Source organism: Nycticebus coucang, chromosome 3 (genome assembly GCF_027406575.1).
Source record: "Nycticebus coucang isolate mNycCou1 chromosome 3, mNycCou1.pri, whole genome shotgun sequence".
NCBI classification, from domain to species: Eukaryota; Metazoa; Chordata; class Mammalia; order Primates; family Lorisidae; genus Nycticebus; species Nycticebus coucang.
Window position 1 is genome coordinate 8,599,705 of NC_069782.1, and position 17,651 is coordinate 8,617,355.

Below are 17,651 nucleotides of genomic sequence, written 5' to 3' on the forward strand. Positions count from 1 at the left end.
AGTGGAGAATTCCCACGCAAAGGAGGGAACTGGAGACACACCCATGGGGGGAGGGAACTGTGGCCCCAACATGAGAAGCGACTCCTAACTCTGATCTCCTGGGTGGGGCACCCTACTTCTTGGGAGAAAGTTTGGCCACGCTACCCTCCTTACATAGCAAGAAGAGGAGAGAAGGCAATAGTTACTTTCCACGACAACGAACATTTGTACCATACTTCCTAGGACCCTCAGCTTTCACACACCATTTTTAAAAACCATTCAGAAACCTAGATATTATCTTCCTCAGTTTTATCAGTCAGGAACCTCAGAGAGGGCAGAGATTTGCCCGAAGGAACACAGCTGGTAAGTGGTGGGATAGATAGAAACCAAGATCTTTCAACTTCAGAGCCTGTCTTCTGTTCTTGACATGAAGCTGGGTCTCCACTGCTCATGAATTCCAGTGCCTGAGATTAGTGATTAAGCATAAAAAAGAGAGACTCAGAACCCAATAACCACAGTGCCCAGAGCTTGCCAGGGATGCCTAGACAGGCTGGGGCAAGATCCCAGAAGGGCTGGGAAGTGGTTATTCCCTGGTACTGCAGCCATGCCATTATCCACCAGCCTTGATGGGACAAGTGACTCTGGAACAAAGCTCATGTTGAAACTATCACTTGTGGAAGGGTAGAAGTGTCAAGAGAAGAGACAGTGTGCGGGGCCTGAGGGTCCCTAGGCTGCGTGAGAGGCCCATTGTCCTGTGCATTTTAATCAGGCTTCCAAAAGGCAGCTCAGAAGCTTCTAGATAGGGGAAGGAGGAAGGTAGGGAGGTATGAGGAACCCAATCAAGAATTGGGACTAGCAACACAAACAAGGTGGTGAGGTGACTAGTGAGTATATAATCTGACTCTCGGAATTCAAAAACTAGTAACATTTAAAAAATTATTTTTGTATACTGAATTTTTTTTTTTTGGCATCTGCTCAATCTCCGTATCTTAATACCCAGCATCGCACTTGGTATGGAAAAGGTGATTGGTGCTATTTGCTGGGCGTAGCTGAAGAGCAAAGTGTCAAAACTGAGGTTAATGCAGAAGGACAGTGGCCTCTACTCTGGGGCAGAGGCTGCCATCTGCAAGGCTGAGGCCCATGGTGAAGTGAGCTGATGACTCCAAGACTTTGTCACACCCCCTGGGCACCTGTATCCCAGTTGTTTACTGGGCTCTCCCATCAGCTCAACAGACTTCTAACCAAGGCTGCGAACCTTGGCCAATCATGCCTCATGCTCTGAGGCCTTTCCCCAAGTCCCTCTGACCCATCCCTTTCCTGGTTCCCCCACCACCCTAAATTACAGCATCCTTCTCTCTGCTGCCACACTGCTTGTTACAACAGGGGTTAAAGGTCCTGAGTGGTGTGTCCCTCAGCAGCCACTTACTTCCCTAGAGGGATGGGTGGCCAACAGAAGACAGTTTTCAATTCCTTAAATGGATTGCTGACCACCTGTAACAGTCAGGACACCACTGGGGTCCTGCAAAGAAGACTGAGGGGAGTAAGACAGAGTCTCTACTCTTCTTCTTCTTCTTTTTTTTTTTTTTTTGAGGCAGAGTCTTACTCTGTCACCCTGGGTAAAGTGCTGTGACATTGTAGCTCACAGCAACCTTAAATTCTTGGCCTTGAGCAATCCTCTTGCCTCAGACTCCCAAATAGCTGGAACTACAGGTGCCTGCCACAGTGCCCAGCTAGTTTTTCTGTTTTTGCTCAGGCTCATCTTGAACTCCTGAGCTCAAGCAATCCACCTGCCTCCGAGAGGGCTAGGATTACAAGTGTGAGCCATCATGCCTGGCCGTCCCTGCTCCTCTAAAGCTTCTAACTCAACAGGATAAAATGGACTCTCCTAAAGCAAGCTGTGTGGAACTTTTGGATTAAAAATTTGATAAAATGCCAAGGCAAAGGTGGCCTCTCAGCCAGGCCTTGAAGGAAAGGGGTGATGGGATAAGCCCATCAATAGGTAGAGATGGGGTAGGACTAGCCTGGTTACCCACTCCTTTCTCTCCTTAGTCAACCTGGTAGGCCTATTCCACTACCTACAACAGGAATAAAAGGAGTAGCTTCTAGTTAATAATAACCTATCCCAGCAGCCTCCTCTCCTGGGCTGTGTATATAATTTTCGTGGGGTCACTGGTAATCCTGACCAAGGGCCTGCGGGTGCTGTGTAATCTCCTTGTCCTTGGTCTAATGACAAGTTGTTTCACGCTTTTGGACCTCAGAGGGATCCTCTGAGAAATGAAGACAATATCCTGCCTTACATGGTCATTGAGGCTCCAAGGAAATTGGACAGTTTGAGATAAACTAAGAAGAGTTGAGTAGCTGGTACATTTGGGTGTAGGCCCAGCAGTAAGTTTTCTGTTTCTGAAGCACAAGGCAATATTCTCTAAACCTGCCCAGCAGCCTCAAAAATGGATGCAGCCAGTCACAAGGAAGCCTGGGTGCGTGTATGGCTTAGCACCATGTCCTCCGTGTGCCAGAGACAGTCCTCAGCTTCAGTGGGTCTTCCCTAACCCAGTTTAGGGGCTGGGCAAGTGCCCCTCCTACCTGCCTCCTGTCAAGCTCTGCTCATACTGCATTACAATGATGGATTAGCAGATGATTAGGCTATCTAAGAGCAGAGGTGTGTTTTCTGCTGAAATAAGCTTAGTACACAATAGACCTCCGAATATTTGTCCAGTGACCAAATGGATACCGGTTCCCAGTGCAGCTTGTAAAGGGCCTTCTGCCATTTGCAGAGGCCCAGGGAGCAGCCAGCTTAGGCTGCCACCCTTCCATACCTGCTGGGCTGTCTCCCGATTGTCCCTCCTCCCTAAACCCCTCCTCCCCAATCACATTTTCAAAGTGTCCCCTGATTAGACTCCTTTCTCCATATCTTTGAAGACCAGATAAGGAATTGCTCTCTAGACTGTGATCATGCGCAAGTCATGGCAACTCCTTAGTTTCCTATTTGTCATGTGAGGACAAAAATGATAGCACTTTACAAAGTTCTTCCAAAGACTACAAAACTCTCTGGCACATAACTGGAGGTGGGCACATCCTTCAGCCTCCCTCCATGATACTGGTATCTTTGCACATGAACTATCTGGGTCAACCCCACCCTGCTTCTGGGCAGCCAAACTCTCATTGAAAACAAAGGAAACTCCCTCCCTCGGGTGAAAAGGAAGGAGGAAGGATCTAGGTTAATGGCCAGGAAGATTCCTTGCCAGCTGGACTCACTGGTGTGGGGGTGGGGGGCAAGCAGCAGTCAGAAGGTGCAGCCTTTAGAGCAGAAGCCAGGGATCCGGGTTCTTCTGTAACCAACCACGTGACTTTTGGACAAGCCCCTTTCCTTGTCTGTACTTCAAGTTCCTCACCTGTGAATCAGGATGAACCTACTTCTTTGAGAAGTGGCTGTACAGACATAGGGACAATGATTAAGGGTGGAGGCCCAAGAGCCTGGGAGTTGAGTAGGTACAGTTAGAGTCAGAAACTGCTGCTTCCAGGGGCTGGTCACCTACCTTGGGCCCAGTTTTAGGGCCCCTACACTAGGCACTAAACTCCCACTATGATGTCCTTTGTTCTTTTTTTCCTGCCGATCAAAATACCTTGCTATTTTCAAAGGAAAATCTCTCACTCTTGTTCTGGAGTCTTACTTAGAAATTGCTCATTCTACTTTACTTCTCTCTCTTTCCAACTGTGCAGTTCACCTCCCTCAGGAAGCTTCCCCAGATTAAGCACATCCAGCCTCAAACTCTTTTCCTCTCAGCATTTGAGTAAACTCTTAGAGGACACAGGCTACAGCTTGCATCTTCTTTATGGCCAGTGCCGGGAACACAGTAGGCACCCAGGAGATAAATACTGGTTAAATCTGTACATATTGGATTGGTTCACAATTGTGAAAGAGTTAGTTTAAGAACACCCTATATACAAGACTAGAAGCTTCAGTGGCCAGGGGCCTTGTCTCCCCCTTCTTGTAACAGGGGTGCACAGCCTACACTCCATGTTGTGACCAGGGTAGCTCCATTCAAACTCCAGGCTTAATCCTATAGCACCATTTATTTCAGACTGGGACCAGATAGTGCAGTGGTTAAGAGCAAAGGCTTTGGTGTTTGGAGCCTGGCTCAGCTACTTCCTAGCTATGAGACCTCCAGTAAGAAACTTACCTGTTCTGAATCCTGATTTCTTTTTCACCAAAAACAAGAATACATAGCTCATCCAGGTGTTGTGAAAACAAATGAGAAAATGCAGTGGTTGGCACATACATCGTATTAAGTTCTAAATAAATTCAGGCTTTGTTAGTGTTACAGCATGAGACTTGACCCCTGACCCCAGCTGTAGCCTGCTGCCCAGTATTGCCCCACACTTCCCTTATGCTGTATCTGTGTTCAATCTTGCCTTTTTCTTCTGCAGAATGCAAATATACAAAGAAAGCTCAGTCAAACAAGGAGGAATTTAGAGAGGGAGGGTGGAAATATGGACAATGAAAAGTTAACCATTACTTCTGGAAGCCAATCTAGCCAACTACCTAGATCAACCCTCCAAGAAGAGATGCTTTGGTCTTTCCAGCTTAATTTTCCCTTCTCAGGCCTGTTCGGTGTCCAAGAAAAACAGAACTCCAACCACACGCATTCAGTTGAATTAGTGTGGTGAACCCAAGCCACTCCTGTTGTGTATTTTGAATTGGGCACCAAAGGCTGCTGTTGTTTCTTAACAAATCTCAGTGTATGGAACCAGATTTAGCAAATAAAAATAGAAAATGCCCCATTAAATTTTAATTTCATATAAATAATGAATACATTTTTTAGTACCAATATATCAGTATCAGTAATATTTGGGATAAATTGATACTGAAAAGTTATGTGTTGTTTATTTGAAGTTCAAATTTAATGGGACATTTCATATTTTATTTGGAAGCTACCCAGGTACTCCTACCAGAAGGCACAGAGTAAAAGTTGAAATATTCCCCCTGCTCCACAACCTCCTGGCCCCACCAGCATTCCCAACCAACCACCCTGGAAACCTCCCTTCTTCCAACTCTCAAGCAGAGCCATGTGCTAAGTAGAAGCTTTTCCCAGAGCTGCTGAGTCCAGTGACCTGCTTGTCAACGTGGCCAGCACAGTGCCAGGGACATAGTAGGTGGTCAGAATACATTTCCTCGTTCATTCCAGGCTGCTTGAGCTCTAATACTGAACCCAGAAGAGGGTGTGAAAGTGAGGGGCCAGCTGGGCTTTGACCGTGGCTGGGTGGAGGTGTTCCCAAGAGCAACATGGCTGAGTTGGGGTGGGAGGTCAACACCAGCTACTTCCTGGAGTAGTTTTGAAGATAACATGAGAAAATGTCCAGGGATATGTCCTGCAAATCCCTGGGCAGCAGATAGGTTATTGTCAAGACCTTCCAGTGACTCATTTTTTGCAGGGCCTCATGGAATTCACCCTTCCCTAGGGAAGGGACGCCAGGAAGAAGTTTCAGAAGTATAGAGCAAAGACAGTGCCTCTGGGCACTATAATAATGATGACCAACATCTGCCCAGCACCTTCCAACTTGTTAAACGTTCACATCTATCCTGCGGAGATAGACAGCTCCGAGACCTCACCATAGCCCTGCGAGCTTAAGGAGGGTTGGCCCAGAATACACAGGGTGCCAGGGCGGTCTGCTCCAGGCCCTGCTGCGGCGGTGGGGCCTGGTCCAAGGGACCGGGGTTGGGGTCCCATCAATCGGGGGACAGGGACAGGGCCTACCTTCTGGGCCTGTTGGATCATCTCCCTGACCACCTGCTTGAGGTGCGGCGCCTTCTCCTCTTTGGGAGGGTGAGTGAAGAGAGTGATACGGCTCACGCCGCGGTAGAAACCGGTGTCCGTCCAGCCCAGGTCCAGTGGGGGGACCTCGGTGTCAGAACGGTCAGGCCAGTAGGCCAGAGACTCTCCGGGCTCCTCTGGGGCCTGCGTAGGGGCCTTGGCCTTGGCCTTGTTCTTGCCCCGGGCGGCGGCGGCGGCGGCGGGGGCGGCGTCCTCGTAGGGGCTCCAAGCGGCAAGAAGGGCCTGGCGCTCCTGGCTGGAGAGGAAGTCCCGCAGCCGCTCCTTCTTGACCCGCTCGCGGTAGGCCTGCTCGCCGCCGCCCAGCAGCGCCTCCAGCGCGGCCCGCCGCCGCTCGCAGTAGTAGAAGGCGGCCTGCACCTCGGTCACCCTCTCGTTCACGTGCGCCTCGTCCAGGCAGCTCAGCTGGGACTCGGCCATGGCGCCCCAGCCCGGGACCTGCCGCGGCCGGGAGGTCCCCCCGCTGTACCTGGAGCCGCCGAGGGGCGGGGCGCCTCACCTGGCCGCGGGGTTGGCCTCGGCCCGCCCGCCGCCGCGTGCCGGCCAATCCGCGCGGGCCGGGGCGCGGGCGCGGCCGTCGGGCGGGGAGGAGCCGGCGCGCCGCCACCCGTGCCGGCCTCTCCGGCCTGGGCGCTGCCCTGCTGCTGCGATCGGGGTCGGTCTGCAGGGCCCGGCCTGGGTCGGAGCCCCAGAGTGGGAACAGACTCGGAGCTGGGCGGCAGTTAGACCCACGTGCGGCCTCTGGCCCACGGCTGCCTCCTGGCCCCGACTCTCGTGCGGGGCCAAGATCGACGACCTGACCCTTTTTGCCTCCAGCCCCAGCCTCCGTCGCGGTGCGCGTTCCGCGTTCATTGTCGGAGCAGGTAGGGCCTGGAGCACGTGTTCTGGCCGAGGCACCTTTGGGGCCGCCTGACCCCTCCCCCGTTGAGGGTCTGGGAGCCCTGCTGCTGGACAGGATTGTGACGGCAGCGGAGGGGGGGCAGCTGGTGTGCGAAGGCGAAATGCTAATGAAATCTCTAGCTCCTTCCCACGTGTCCCAGTTCTGAGATCAGAGGCCTCCAGGGACTTTCAATCCAACACCTTCACCATAAAAATTTCTTAAAAAAAAAAAAAGAAAAGAAAAGCCATTTAAACCCAGAAACACAGAAGAGATGTAAGAAGCAGCAGTGAAATCTCCACCCCACCCCATTTTAATTTGAAGTTTGGGCAAGACAGGCTGCCAGAGGCCTGATTACTATATCAGTGAATCAAAATATATGTTTGAGCTTAAGGAAGCCGCATGTGCACACACACAGCATACAGCAGCAGCTCTGCTGTTTCCCATTGGATTAAATACAATCTTCTTAGTCATTAACATATTATTTTGTTCGTGCTCTGCTATACAATTTGATCTTCCACATTCAAAATATTTTCAGATCATAGCAACCAAAGGTTCACATTTCTTTCATTTTACAGCTCAGTGTCTTAGAGCTGGAAGGAGCTTTTTAAGCTAGTTCCACCCCCTCATTTTACAGATGAGGAAATTGAGGCCTAGAAACGTGGGCTTTGCCGGGGACTCCTGCAGGGGAGAAGGAGAACATGGGGAGTGCTGAGTTTTCTAGTCTTAGACATCTTTCCCATATATCACAGCCACCTTTGCCCTTTCCCCTTTCCTTGTGAAACAACAGGTCTGGGGGATGCGGTTTTAACTCCAGGGGATTTGAAGAGGTGGCTTACCATTTCTAAGGCCTTCCTTTGATGGTCTGAAAAAATGAGGGTTAGATTTTCAAATATCTGCACATTTTGCGACAATCATCAGTTCTGGCATCCTTTGTCAGCCCAAAGATTGGGGGTGGTGAGCAGCAATGTGTTCATCACCTCATTTATCTGTTCTTTGCCCATCTTGGGAACTGGAAGTCTTCACTCTGGTCATACTCCAATTTTTTTTTCTTTTTTTGAGACCCAGTCTCACTCTGTTGCCCGAGTGCCATGGTGTCAGCCTAGCTCATGGTAGTCTCAAACTCCTGGGCTCAAGCAATCCTTCTGCTGGCTAATTTTTCTATTTTTAGTAGAGGCTGATCTCAAACTCCTGAGCTCCAGCGATCCTCCCTCCTAGGTCTCCCAGAGTGTTTGGATTGCAGGCATAAGCCACTTTGCCGAGTCCATCCACTCTTAAGTACACACAGACAAATTATATCTCTAGGTAGAAGAGCATTTAGTTTGTTACCTAACGACTTGAGGCCTGATAGGATGCCAGACCCTATGCTCTGGGGACACAGAGGAGCTCAGGGCAGTGGAAGGATAATGGAATACAGAGAAGGGGAACAGAAGTGTGATGAAAGTGATTTCTTTTCTTTCTTTCTTTTTTTTTTTTTGAGACAGAATCTCACTTTGTCGCCCTCAGTAGAGTGCTATGGCGTCACAGCTCACAGCAACCTCAAACTCTTGGGCTTAAGCAATTCTCTTGCCTTAGCCTCCCAAGTAGCTGGGACTACAGGCACCCATCACAGTGCCCGGCTGTTTTTAGAGACAAGGTCTCTCTCTGGCTCAGGCTGGTCTCGAACTCTTGAGCTCAGGCAATCCACCTGCCTCGACCTCCCAGAGTGCTGGGATTACAGGAGTGAGGCATTGCACCTGGCCTTGAAAGTGATTTCATAAAGGCAGTCAGAAATGCTTTAGGAGCAAACTGTTTCAACATTTACTCAGTGCCTGCTATGTACCTGATACACAATTTGTGCTCAGTACGTATTTCTTAAAGAAAAAATTAGAGCCAAGAGAAAGGTAAGTGGAAGGAGTTTATGGGGACTATGAAGGAAGATGCAATTAATCTGCCCAGTGGGATGTGGATAAGAAGAACTTTGCCCAGCGGGAAAGAATTTTGAATGAAGCCTAAAAGGAAGAGACGAATTCAAGGAGAGAGGGAGCCAAGACATTCAGGAGTTGAGTTTGGAAACAGTCAGAGCGTCATGCTGACATCAGGCTCACGTGGGTTCACCCCAACATAACTTACTTTTCACAGCCTCCTCAGTGTCCTGATCTATAAAGTGGGATAATAATGCTGACTGTTCTTGACCTTCTAGATGGTTGCAGGGATTAAAAATGAGATCACATGGTTTATTTAATTAACACTTGAGTCTAACTGAAAGAAAGTGGTTTACAACAGTGCTTCTCAAACTTTACTGTGCATGGTAAGCACATGGTGGAGGGCTGTTAAAATGCAGATTCTGATCTTGGTGAGGCATGAGGTTCTGCATTTCTAACAAGCTCCCCAGTGATGCTAGTAGTGCTGCGCCACCGAAAGAACGTAGCCTGGCACGGATTTTGAGATTGGTAGAGGAGAGCATGAACTTCCATAGCAGAGGGTCCTGGAATGAAATCCAGCTCTCCTGGTATTAGTTGTGTGTCCCTGGGAAAGTTATTTCTCCTTTCTGGGCCTTTGTCTTTTCATCAGTGAAATGTGGGCAATAATAGGTCCTACCTCACTGGGTTATGTGAGAAAGAAAACAAGTCAGAGAGCATACACACTGGCTGGTATGTCTGGCACAGACGGTAGCGAGAGGTTAAAAGGGCAGCTAAAGAGAGGGACATTGGGGCCAAATTGTGGGGACCTTGACTTTAGATCTTATTCAAAAATAGCAGCAGTACTGTGTGCCAGGCTCTGTGCTATGTATTTTACGTGCACTTTAAATGAACTACATGATCCTATCAGAAAACTGAGGCACAGAGAGGTTCAGTAGCTCACTCTAGGTCATTCAGCTAGTAAGCAGAAGACCCACAATCCAAACCTAGTCCATCTGACTACAGTGCCTTCCTACCTTCCCACTTTGCTTTACTGACCCAGCTGGGGATGTTAGAAAGGGACATCAGAAAGAGAAAGTGTTCCCTTTGTTCAGTCATTCATTCAACAAACATTTGCTGAATTCCTAGCATTGTGCTAAGGGTTAGAAACCATTCATTCATTCACCAGATCCTTGTGGAGCCTCAGTAAGCACAAGGCCCTGTTCTAGGTACTAGGGCTGCAGCTCTGAGCAGAACAAAGTCCTTGCCCGCCTGGAGCTCACATTGAAATAGAATGATTAAGACATGGTTTTTGCTTTCAAGGAGCACAAATTGTATGTGACATGAGTTGTGATTGGATAGAAGGTTAGAAGGAGAGCAGAATATTTTAGTAACAGTTCACATTGGAACAGGTCTTTCTAGATCTAACTGAGATGAAATACACTGTAGTCTTTTTGTAATATTTACCTTAACATACCCATGACTTACTTATTCAGCCAACTGTTTGAGCTTAATGTGTACTAGATAACATGCTTGCCACTGAGAATAAAAAAAATAGAGGAATCAGATGTAATAACTAGCTTCCCTGATGAGTCCCTTAGTTTAGCTGAGAGTCAGATTCTCATGGCAATCTTTACAAGGCGAAGTGCAAAGTGGTTGAAAGGCATCTGCAGAGAGGTTGCAGGCTGTGGAGGCATTTTAATGCACAATTATCTAATTTGATCTGTCCCCTCCCCCCACATCTGCTGAAGTAGACTGTGAAGGAGTTATTGTCGGGTATTACGCCGGATGAATAAACTGGGGCTGCAGGAGATGTGCTGTTCAAGGTTATGAGTGGGCATTGGAAACGCTGGGGTGTGTGTCCACATAGCTTGATCCCCAGACCCCTCTGCCCTGCCACACACCTAAACACTCAGTGCACAACTCCTGAGATTTTTAAAAAGCCGTACTTACTCCCTGATTTCTTCCAGGTGCAGGCCCTGCAGATCAAGGTACATATCTTCTCACCCAGGGACACTCCATGGGGCCCCCTGGGAAAGCCCCTGGTCCTCTACTGGTCCTTCTGGCTCTGGGTCTGGAGTTTCCCTGAGCTAGGTGGGGCCCCGTCATGGTTGCATTTCCAACTCCAGAGGCCTCCTTACCCAAGGTGGCTGCCACCTTCCTGAGAAACTGTGCCTCATCCTGTGATGCCCTTCCTGCTCTGTCCCTCCTCCTTCCTCAGACAGACAGTACCCGTGCCCTCCTGGGTAGTTGGCTGTAATTCACCTTCCTCTCGCCTGCTGCCACTCACCTTGGACTGTGGGTTCACAAGATAAGATGTGACACCTTGTATTTAAGGTTCATTGTAGTTGTGTTCATCCCTGCACACGTCTATTTTCCCAGGCCTCCTGTGTAATTTGAGTCCCCAAATAGCCCACCTCATGATATATTTTTAGATAAGTTTTCTAGGGGCAACTTTTGTCCTCCACAGCAATTTGTGTCATGAGCGCCTCTTATAATACTTTGGAGACTCTTCCGTGCCTCTGTAAAATTCTTGCTCACTGCCTGGAGGCTGGGATCCTGGCCTGAACATGCTGAGCAAACCCTCCCCTCTGACCCATTCTACTGTCCCGAGAAATCAAGGGTGCACCACAAAGGCGTCCCACCTTCATCCACCTACCTAAGGCTTTCATCTAGTCATTCAATGATTACTTATTGAGCACTAATTATGTACTCAATAAAATAAATAAAACTCGGGCAAGTTCATGCCCCCACAGATCTTCCAGACGCAGGGACTTTGTTAAACCTATGGCAGTGGCGGCATAGAGGCTCCCTCTCCCGTAATCCCTGCACTGCTTTCTCTGATGAGGTGGTTCCGGGTTTTTCTTTACCTCCTTCTCAGTCTCCATCATCCATCCCTTAAACCTTGGTGTTCCTCAGAGCCCACCCCTGGCTTTCCTGTCCTTTCCGTCTCACCAGCTCCATGGGCAGTCTCGCCCTCCCATGGTCAGATGACTCAACTCTAGGGCTCTTTCCCTTCCAGGCCAGTTTGTCAGGCTGCCTGCTGGCCCCCTCTACACGGATGTCCCACAGATACCTCCAGTGCAGCATGTCCCAAAGGGAAGCCATCAGCCCCTTCTTCTTTGCCCCCTCGTACTGTTCCTCCTGGTTTCCCTCCTCTGCAGTGACCTGGCCATCTACCATCTGCCATCTTGCCCACGTGGGAAACACGGGCTCATTTGGATTCTTCCCCACCCTGGCAGCCACTAGGTCAGAAGAGGCTTCTTCTGGGATGGGATGGGATGGGATTCCCCTCAATCCCCTTCCCTCCATCCATGCTGTGACTCCCCGCTCCTCATTTCTACTCTGCATTTTTGTAGGAGCCTCCTAACTGGCCTCCCTAACTGAAGTTTCCTTCTTTCTGAAAGCAAATATCATTATGTCTGTATAAAATTCTTCAGGTTCCCCATCACTGCTAGGCTAAAGCCCATTTCTGATCCTGACCCGCTGTGCTTTTCCCTTCCTGGACATGTTGGGCCTTTGCTTAGGAAGCTCTTGCTCTCACAAGCTCTTCCCTCGAGCCCATTAGAGACTCTTCTGGCTCACTTAGTCTTCAGCTGGGTGCTCATTCCTCCACAATCTTTCCCTGGTCCCCAAGTCCAGGTTGGGTGCCCTTCCTGGCTGTCTCGCTCTGTTTTAGAACCCATGTGGGGATGCTCTGTCTCCCCCAGCCGTCGTAAGACCCTTGAGGGCAGGACAATGGTGTTTGCCATGGTGTTCCCTAGCATTATGCCTGAACCACTGGACTTCACCAGCTCCCTCTCCCCACCACCTATTTACTTCAAACTGACCAGGTATTTCTTCTTAAAACTGGGCAGGAGCTGGGTGCTGTGACTCATGCTTAAAATCCCAGCACTTTGGGAGGCTGAGGCAGGAGGATCACTTGTAGCCAGGAGTTCGAGACCAGCTGAGTACTAGCACACATATTTGAGGGTCAGAACAGCCCAGATTTCCTGCCTCCATGCAGCTCTACTCTCAGGAGGCAGCTTGAACCCCAAGCTGAGAATGACAGGGGATAGGCTTCCAAGTAGAGAAAGTGCCTGATCTGGGTGAGGTTGCATGTAAAGTAATGGGGGTCCATCTTTGGAAGTAACCCAGGTGGCTGTTATCCCTGTGGTGGCCCTGGGCTGCGGCTGATGCCCCTGCCTAGCCTGGCATTCTCCCTTCAAGAATTATTCCTTTGCTTGGCCAGCACCCCTGGCACTTTGTCCTTTGCAGGTGGTCACTGCAGGGCAGGCATCACTTGGAAGAGGGTGGTGAGGTGAGAGAGGAAGACTCTCTCAGAGCTGAGGTGCTGTATCAGCAAGTTAGCGGCTTGATGGGTGCAGGGAGATTGCCCCAAGGAGGGCAGAGTACAGGACAGGCAAGTTTCAAAGGAGAGGAGTCCTCTGCAGCAACTTGTCCTCACTGGAGATGGGCAGGGCAGGGTAGGGTGGGGTGGAGCAGACTAAAGAAGGCTGTTTCTGCCAACAATGGAAGATGGTTATTGAGGGGGTTGGGGGACTAGCTAGCCACAGAAAGCAAGACTCTTGCCAGGGTCAGGGAGGTCAAAGCCAGCATGAGCCTAAGAGCTGAACTGATGCCTTCTTTTCTGTGCCCAGAAGATTAGCCTGGGCCTTGGAAATAAAAAGAATAAAGAAAGCAAACAGTCGTCACATAGCTACTACCACTTGCCAGACCCTTACTAAATAGTTCCTATAATTTTGTTTACTTCTCACGACAGCTCAGTGCTCCAGATTAGCTCAGAGAGGTCAAGTAACTTGTTCGGGCTCATGTAGTAAGTGGCAGAGTCTGGACGGGGGCCCAGGTGCATCTGACTCAGACCTCATGCCTTTCCCACTTTTCCGTATTGCCTAGAGTAGAAAATAGATGATAGATAGGAAGGGAGGGGAAAGCCAGGTGCACAGCTCAAGGATGGGGCATTCTCAATGGGCTGGAAGGTTCTAGAATGCCCCAGAGCAAAACTGCAACTGAAAGACTTGATACCGTTGGACCACTCACCCTAACACCCCAGTGGTCCTCATTCCCTATGTTCAAGGTATAAATTCTTCCTTTTGCTCTCAAGCAAGGGGAAACTCAGCTTTTGAGTCAGGGTGAAGAATGTTCCCTGATAGGTTGACTCTGCCATCGTTGGCCACACTCAGACATTGCCCTGTCTGTCGTGTTTGTATAGTGGTGTGGAGGAGTCAGGAGTGGCCAAGACTTAAAACGGGATGTTGCCTCCAGGAGGAGGACAGACCAACCACTAAGGGTGTGACAGTGCCCGGTCTGTCTTCTGGGCTTATAGGAGCCACTGGCTTGGGCAGGGATCTTGTTGCAGGAACGAGGGAAGAAGATGGGCCTGAGTAGTCTCAGAAGGAAGGGACAAGCACAGATCCAAGAGGCTTGTGCAAGGTCCACACCGGAGGAGGCAGGATGGGGCCCAGGACCTGGGGAGGGCTGGGCTTGTGCCATGACTCTGCCTGGGACAGAGGACCAGCAGAGCCCAAGAACTGGTAGACCTTGTCCGATAGGATATCAGGCTTTAGCAAGCTGAGTGTTTTTTGGGACCCACTTTGGGTATTTATTTCTTAGAGAGTCTAGGTCCATCAAAGGACTTGCAAGTCCCAGGGATTTGTGAATATCAATTCCAGAAACTAAATTTTTGCTAACAGAAGGGAGCATCTCCCTAACTTTTATTTGTCCTAATCTAGACACAAGCTTGCTAATTTCCCTGTTCTTAAAAAGAGACACTTAATGCATTTCTTTTCTGCATCCATCTTGAGTCATTCCTTGGCTAAGAGGGGTCTTAGGATCAGTGTTTATTCAGTTTATGCCATCCACATGCATCAATACGTTTAATCCAGACCTAGCCTCTCCATTTTACTGATGAGAAAACTAAGGCCCAAAGAGATTTCCCTAAGATCCAGTGGCTCAGGATAAGTGAGGACAGAATCCAGGCTGCTGACGCCCATCAGGGCTTCCTCTCCCCTGCGTCCCCCAGCCATCTGGACTTGCCATGGTAACTAAGGCTCCTCTAGTGTGGGCAGCAGTTGCCTGGCAACTCCCCATAACCAGGTCAGAGCCTGGGGAGTGAGACGCTGCTCGCTGCTCTCACCGGGGAATTCAGATGTGTATAAATGGGATAGCCCACGTCACAATGTGACCACCCATGACCCTGCAGAGAGCTATGCCTGGAAGCCTCTGGGGGGCAACATCTCACACTGGGATCAGAGAATCCCTGGGACTATAGCACAGTCCCAGGTTGCCTGTGGCCTTTGTCCACACAGCAGACACAGACCTTACTAGATATCAGGCCCGTGTCTTTGAACACCTGGAACCTGTCTCCATTGACGTGCTGGCTTAGTGTGGATGTGGGAGTCCAGAGAGGAAAGGTGATGGATGGACGTGTGTGTGTGTGTGTGTGTGTGCATGTGAATGTGTATGTGTGTGAGACTATCTGAGTGTATGTGTGAGTGCACAGATATTTGTGTGTGTGTGTGGAGCACATGTGTACATGTGAGTGGTTGAGTGTGTATGTGAGTGTATGTGTGTGTGAGTATATGAGTGTATGTGTGAGTGAGTGTGTGAGAGTAGGTGTGTGTATATGAGCTTGTGACAATGTGTGTGTGTTTGAGGTGTTTGAGTGTGTGTACATGTGAATGGTTGAGTGTGTGAGTGTGAATATATGCGAGTGTGTACGTGTGTGAATGTACAAGTAGTGTACACATGTGCATGAGTGTGTGAGAGGGTGTGAATGTGTACAAGTGAGTTTGTGTGAGTGTGAGAGTATTTGTGACTGTGTAAATGTGTGTGTTCACGCAGGCATTTCACCTTAGCTGGGGAGTTGTGGTTCCTTCATGCTACCATCTTGTTCCGTAATTATCTCTAGAAATGTTTATGAAATGACCCGATGGTAGAATAAACTACTCCTTCCCTAACATTCCCATGACATCTGGTCTTGACAGCCATTCCCCCCCGCCCCCCCACCGCCCCAGTCCACTTCTTCCTGTAGCAGACCCTGGCCTAGGTTTCCAGGTTCTGCCTCCCACAGGTGCCCACCAACCGATTATGGCAGCCTCGTGGTCCTGGAAATGGTTTACGAGAAGCGTGTGATCCAGTCTTTCCCATGAGGGCTGAGGGAGTGGCTGCTGCAGGACTTTTGGGAAAAGTTTTTCACTAATTAAAACCAGGAAGGATGTGCCCCTTCTCTACCAGACATCGTCATATCTGCCTGTAATTTCTGGAACGACAACAGGCACTGAGAAAAGACACTGATGCAAGCCCCAAACTACCCTATCTCTGGACTCCCTGTCGGGGGAGATTGTAAGCCCCTTTTTGTTTAAGATACTTTTTCTGGCTTCAGGCTCACTTGCTTCCCACTAGCTCGAGTTGGCCACTCAGTAGATGTCTGGGCCTGTGTTGGTATTAAAGATAAAGGACCCAAAGGAGAAAACTCTTCCCAAGTAAGTCAAAGATAGGACTCCTCAAGCCTTCCTCTCCTGGGAGGAACTGAAATCGGACCAGCAGCTGCAGCCCCAGCTTCTCGCAGGGCCCTGTCGCCTGCTCCCTGCACTCCCAGCGTCTGGCACATTCCGCTCATACATTCCCGCGGTGGTGTCTGGAGCTGGCTCCTGTCTGCTCATGAGAGCCAATTGTTCGCGTTTCTTCCCACCTCTGAGTTCAGTGATGTCATGTTGGTAGCTTGAAATCAGCCATGGTGGGAGTTGTTCTTTTTAAAGTAGACGATTTTTTATAGCAGTTTTAGGTTCACAGTAAAATGGAGCAGAAGGTGCAGGAAGGGGAGTTGTCACACGGCCTCTGTCTCCACGAACGCATAGCCTCCCCCACTGTCCACGTCGTCCAGCACAGTGGCAGAAGTAGTGTATTTGTCACAATTCACAATTGTAGAAACTACATTGACACAACATAATCACTCAAAGTGCACAGTTTCTGTCAGGGCTCACTTTTGGTATACATTTGGCAGGTTTTTAAAAATGTGTAGTGACTGTACCCACTGTCGCAGTACCACACAGTTTCCCTGCCCTAAAAATCCTCTATGCTGGGTCTATTCATCTGTCTCCCCCGTAAACCTTGGCAACCTTTGATCTTTTTAATTGTTTGAGATAGAGTCTCACTTTCTCTCTTGGGCTCAAGCAATCCTCCTGCCTCAGCCTCCCGAGTAGCTGGAACTGTAAGTGCCCACCACAACTCCCAGCTAGTTATTCTATTTTTAGTAGAGATGGGTCTTACTCTTGCTCAGGCTGGTCTTGAACTCCTGAGCTCAGGCAATCCACTGGCCTTGGGCTCCCAGAGTGCTAGGATTACAGGTGTGAGCCATTGTGCCTGGCAACCTTTGATCTTTTAACTCTCTTTCTAGTTTCTTCTTTTCAAGAATATCACATAACTGGAATCACACACTATGTAGCCCTTTCAGACTGGCTTCTTTCACTTAGTAATAGACATTTAAGTTTCCTCCATGGTTTTTCATACCATTTTAGCCCTGAGTAAGTAACATCCTGTTGTTTGGACGTACCAGTTGGACGTAGCAGTTACAAATAAAGCTGCTATAAACACCCATGCAAAGGTTTTAGTGTGGATATAAGTTTTCAACTCCTTTGGGCAAATAACAAGGGGTGTGATTGTTGGATCGCCTGGTAATAATAGGTTCGGTTTTGTGAGAAACCACCACACTGTCCTCCAAGGTGGCCGCATCATTTTGCATGTCCAGCTAGGAATGAATTTACCAGCATCTGGTGGTGTTGGAGTTTCGGATTCTGGGCATTCTAGCAGGTGTGTAGGGGTATCTCATTATCTTCATTTGCAATTCCCTAACAATGTCTGGGGAGCATCTTTTCATGGCTTTATTTGCCATTTATATCTTCCTCAGTGACATGTCTCTTCATGTCTTTGGCCCATTGTAAAAACCATGTTGTTCATTTTCTTATTGTTGAGTTTTAAGAGTTCTTTATATATTTTAGGTAGTGGTCCTTTATCAGATATGTCTTTTGCAAATATTTTCTCCCAGTCTGTGACTTGTCTTCTTACTCTCTTGACACGTGGTGG

The 17,651-nt window shown here is 49.1% G+C and overlaps 1 protein-coding gene across 1 annotated transcript in view; it reads right to left on the reverse strand.

Annotated features, from left to right (window-relative positions):
• LOC128582394 (protein FAM83F-like) overlaps positions 1–6,301 on the reverse strand; it is a 35,033-nt gene extending 28,732 nt beyond the window's left edge. Inside the window, exon 1 of the mRNA XM_053586301.1 lies at positions 5,736–6,301. Coding sequence (XP_053442276.1) covers positions 5,736–6,230 — 495 coding nt within the window. The 5' untranslated portion in view covers positions 6,231–6,301. The remainder of the gene's footprint in view (positions 1–5,735) is intronic.
• Positions 6,302–17,651: the final 11,350 nt, after the last annotated feature.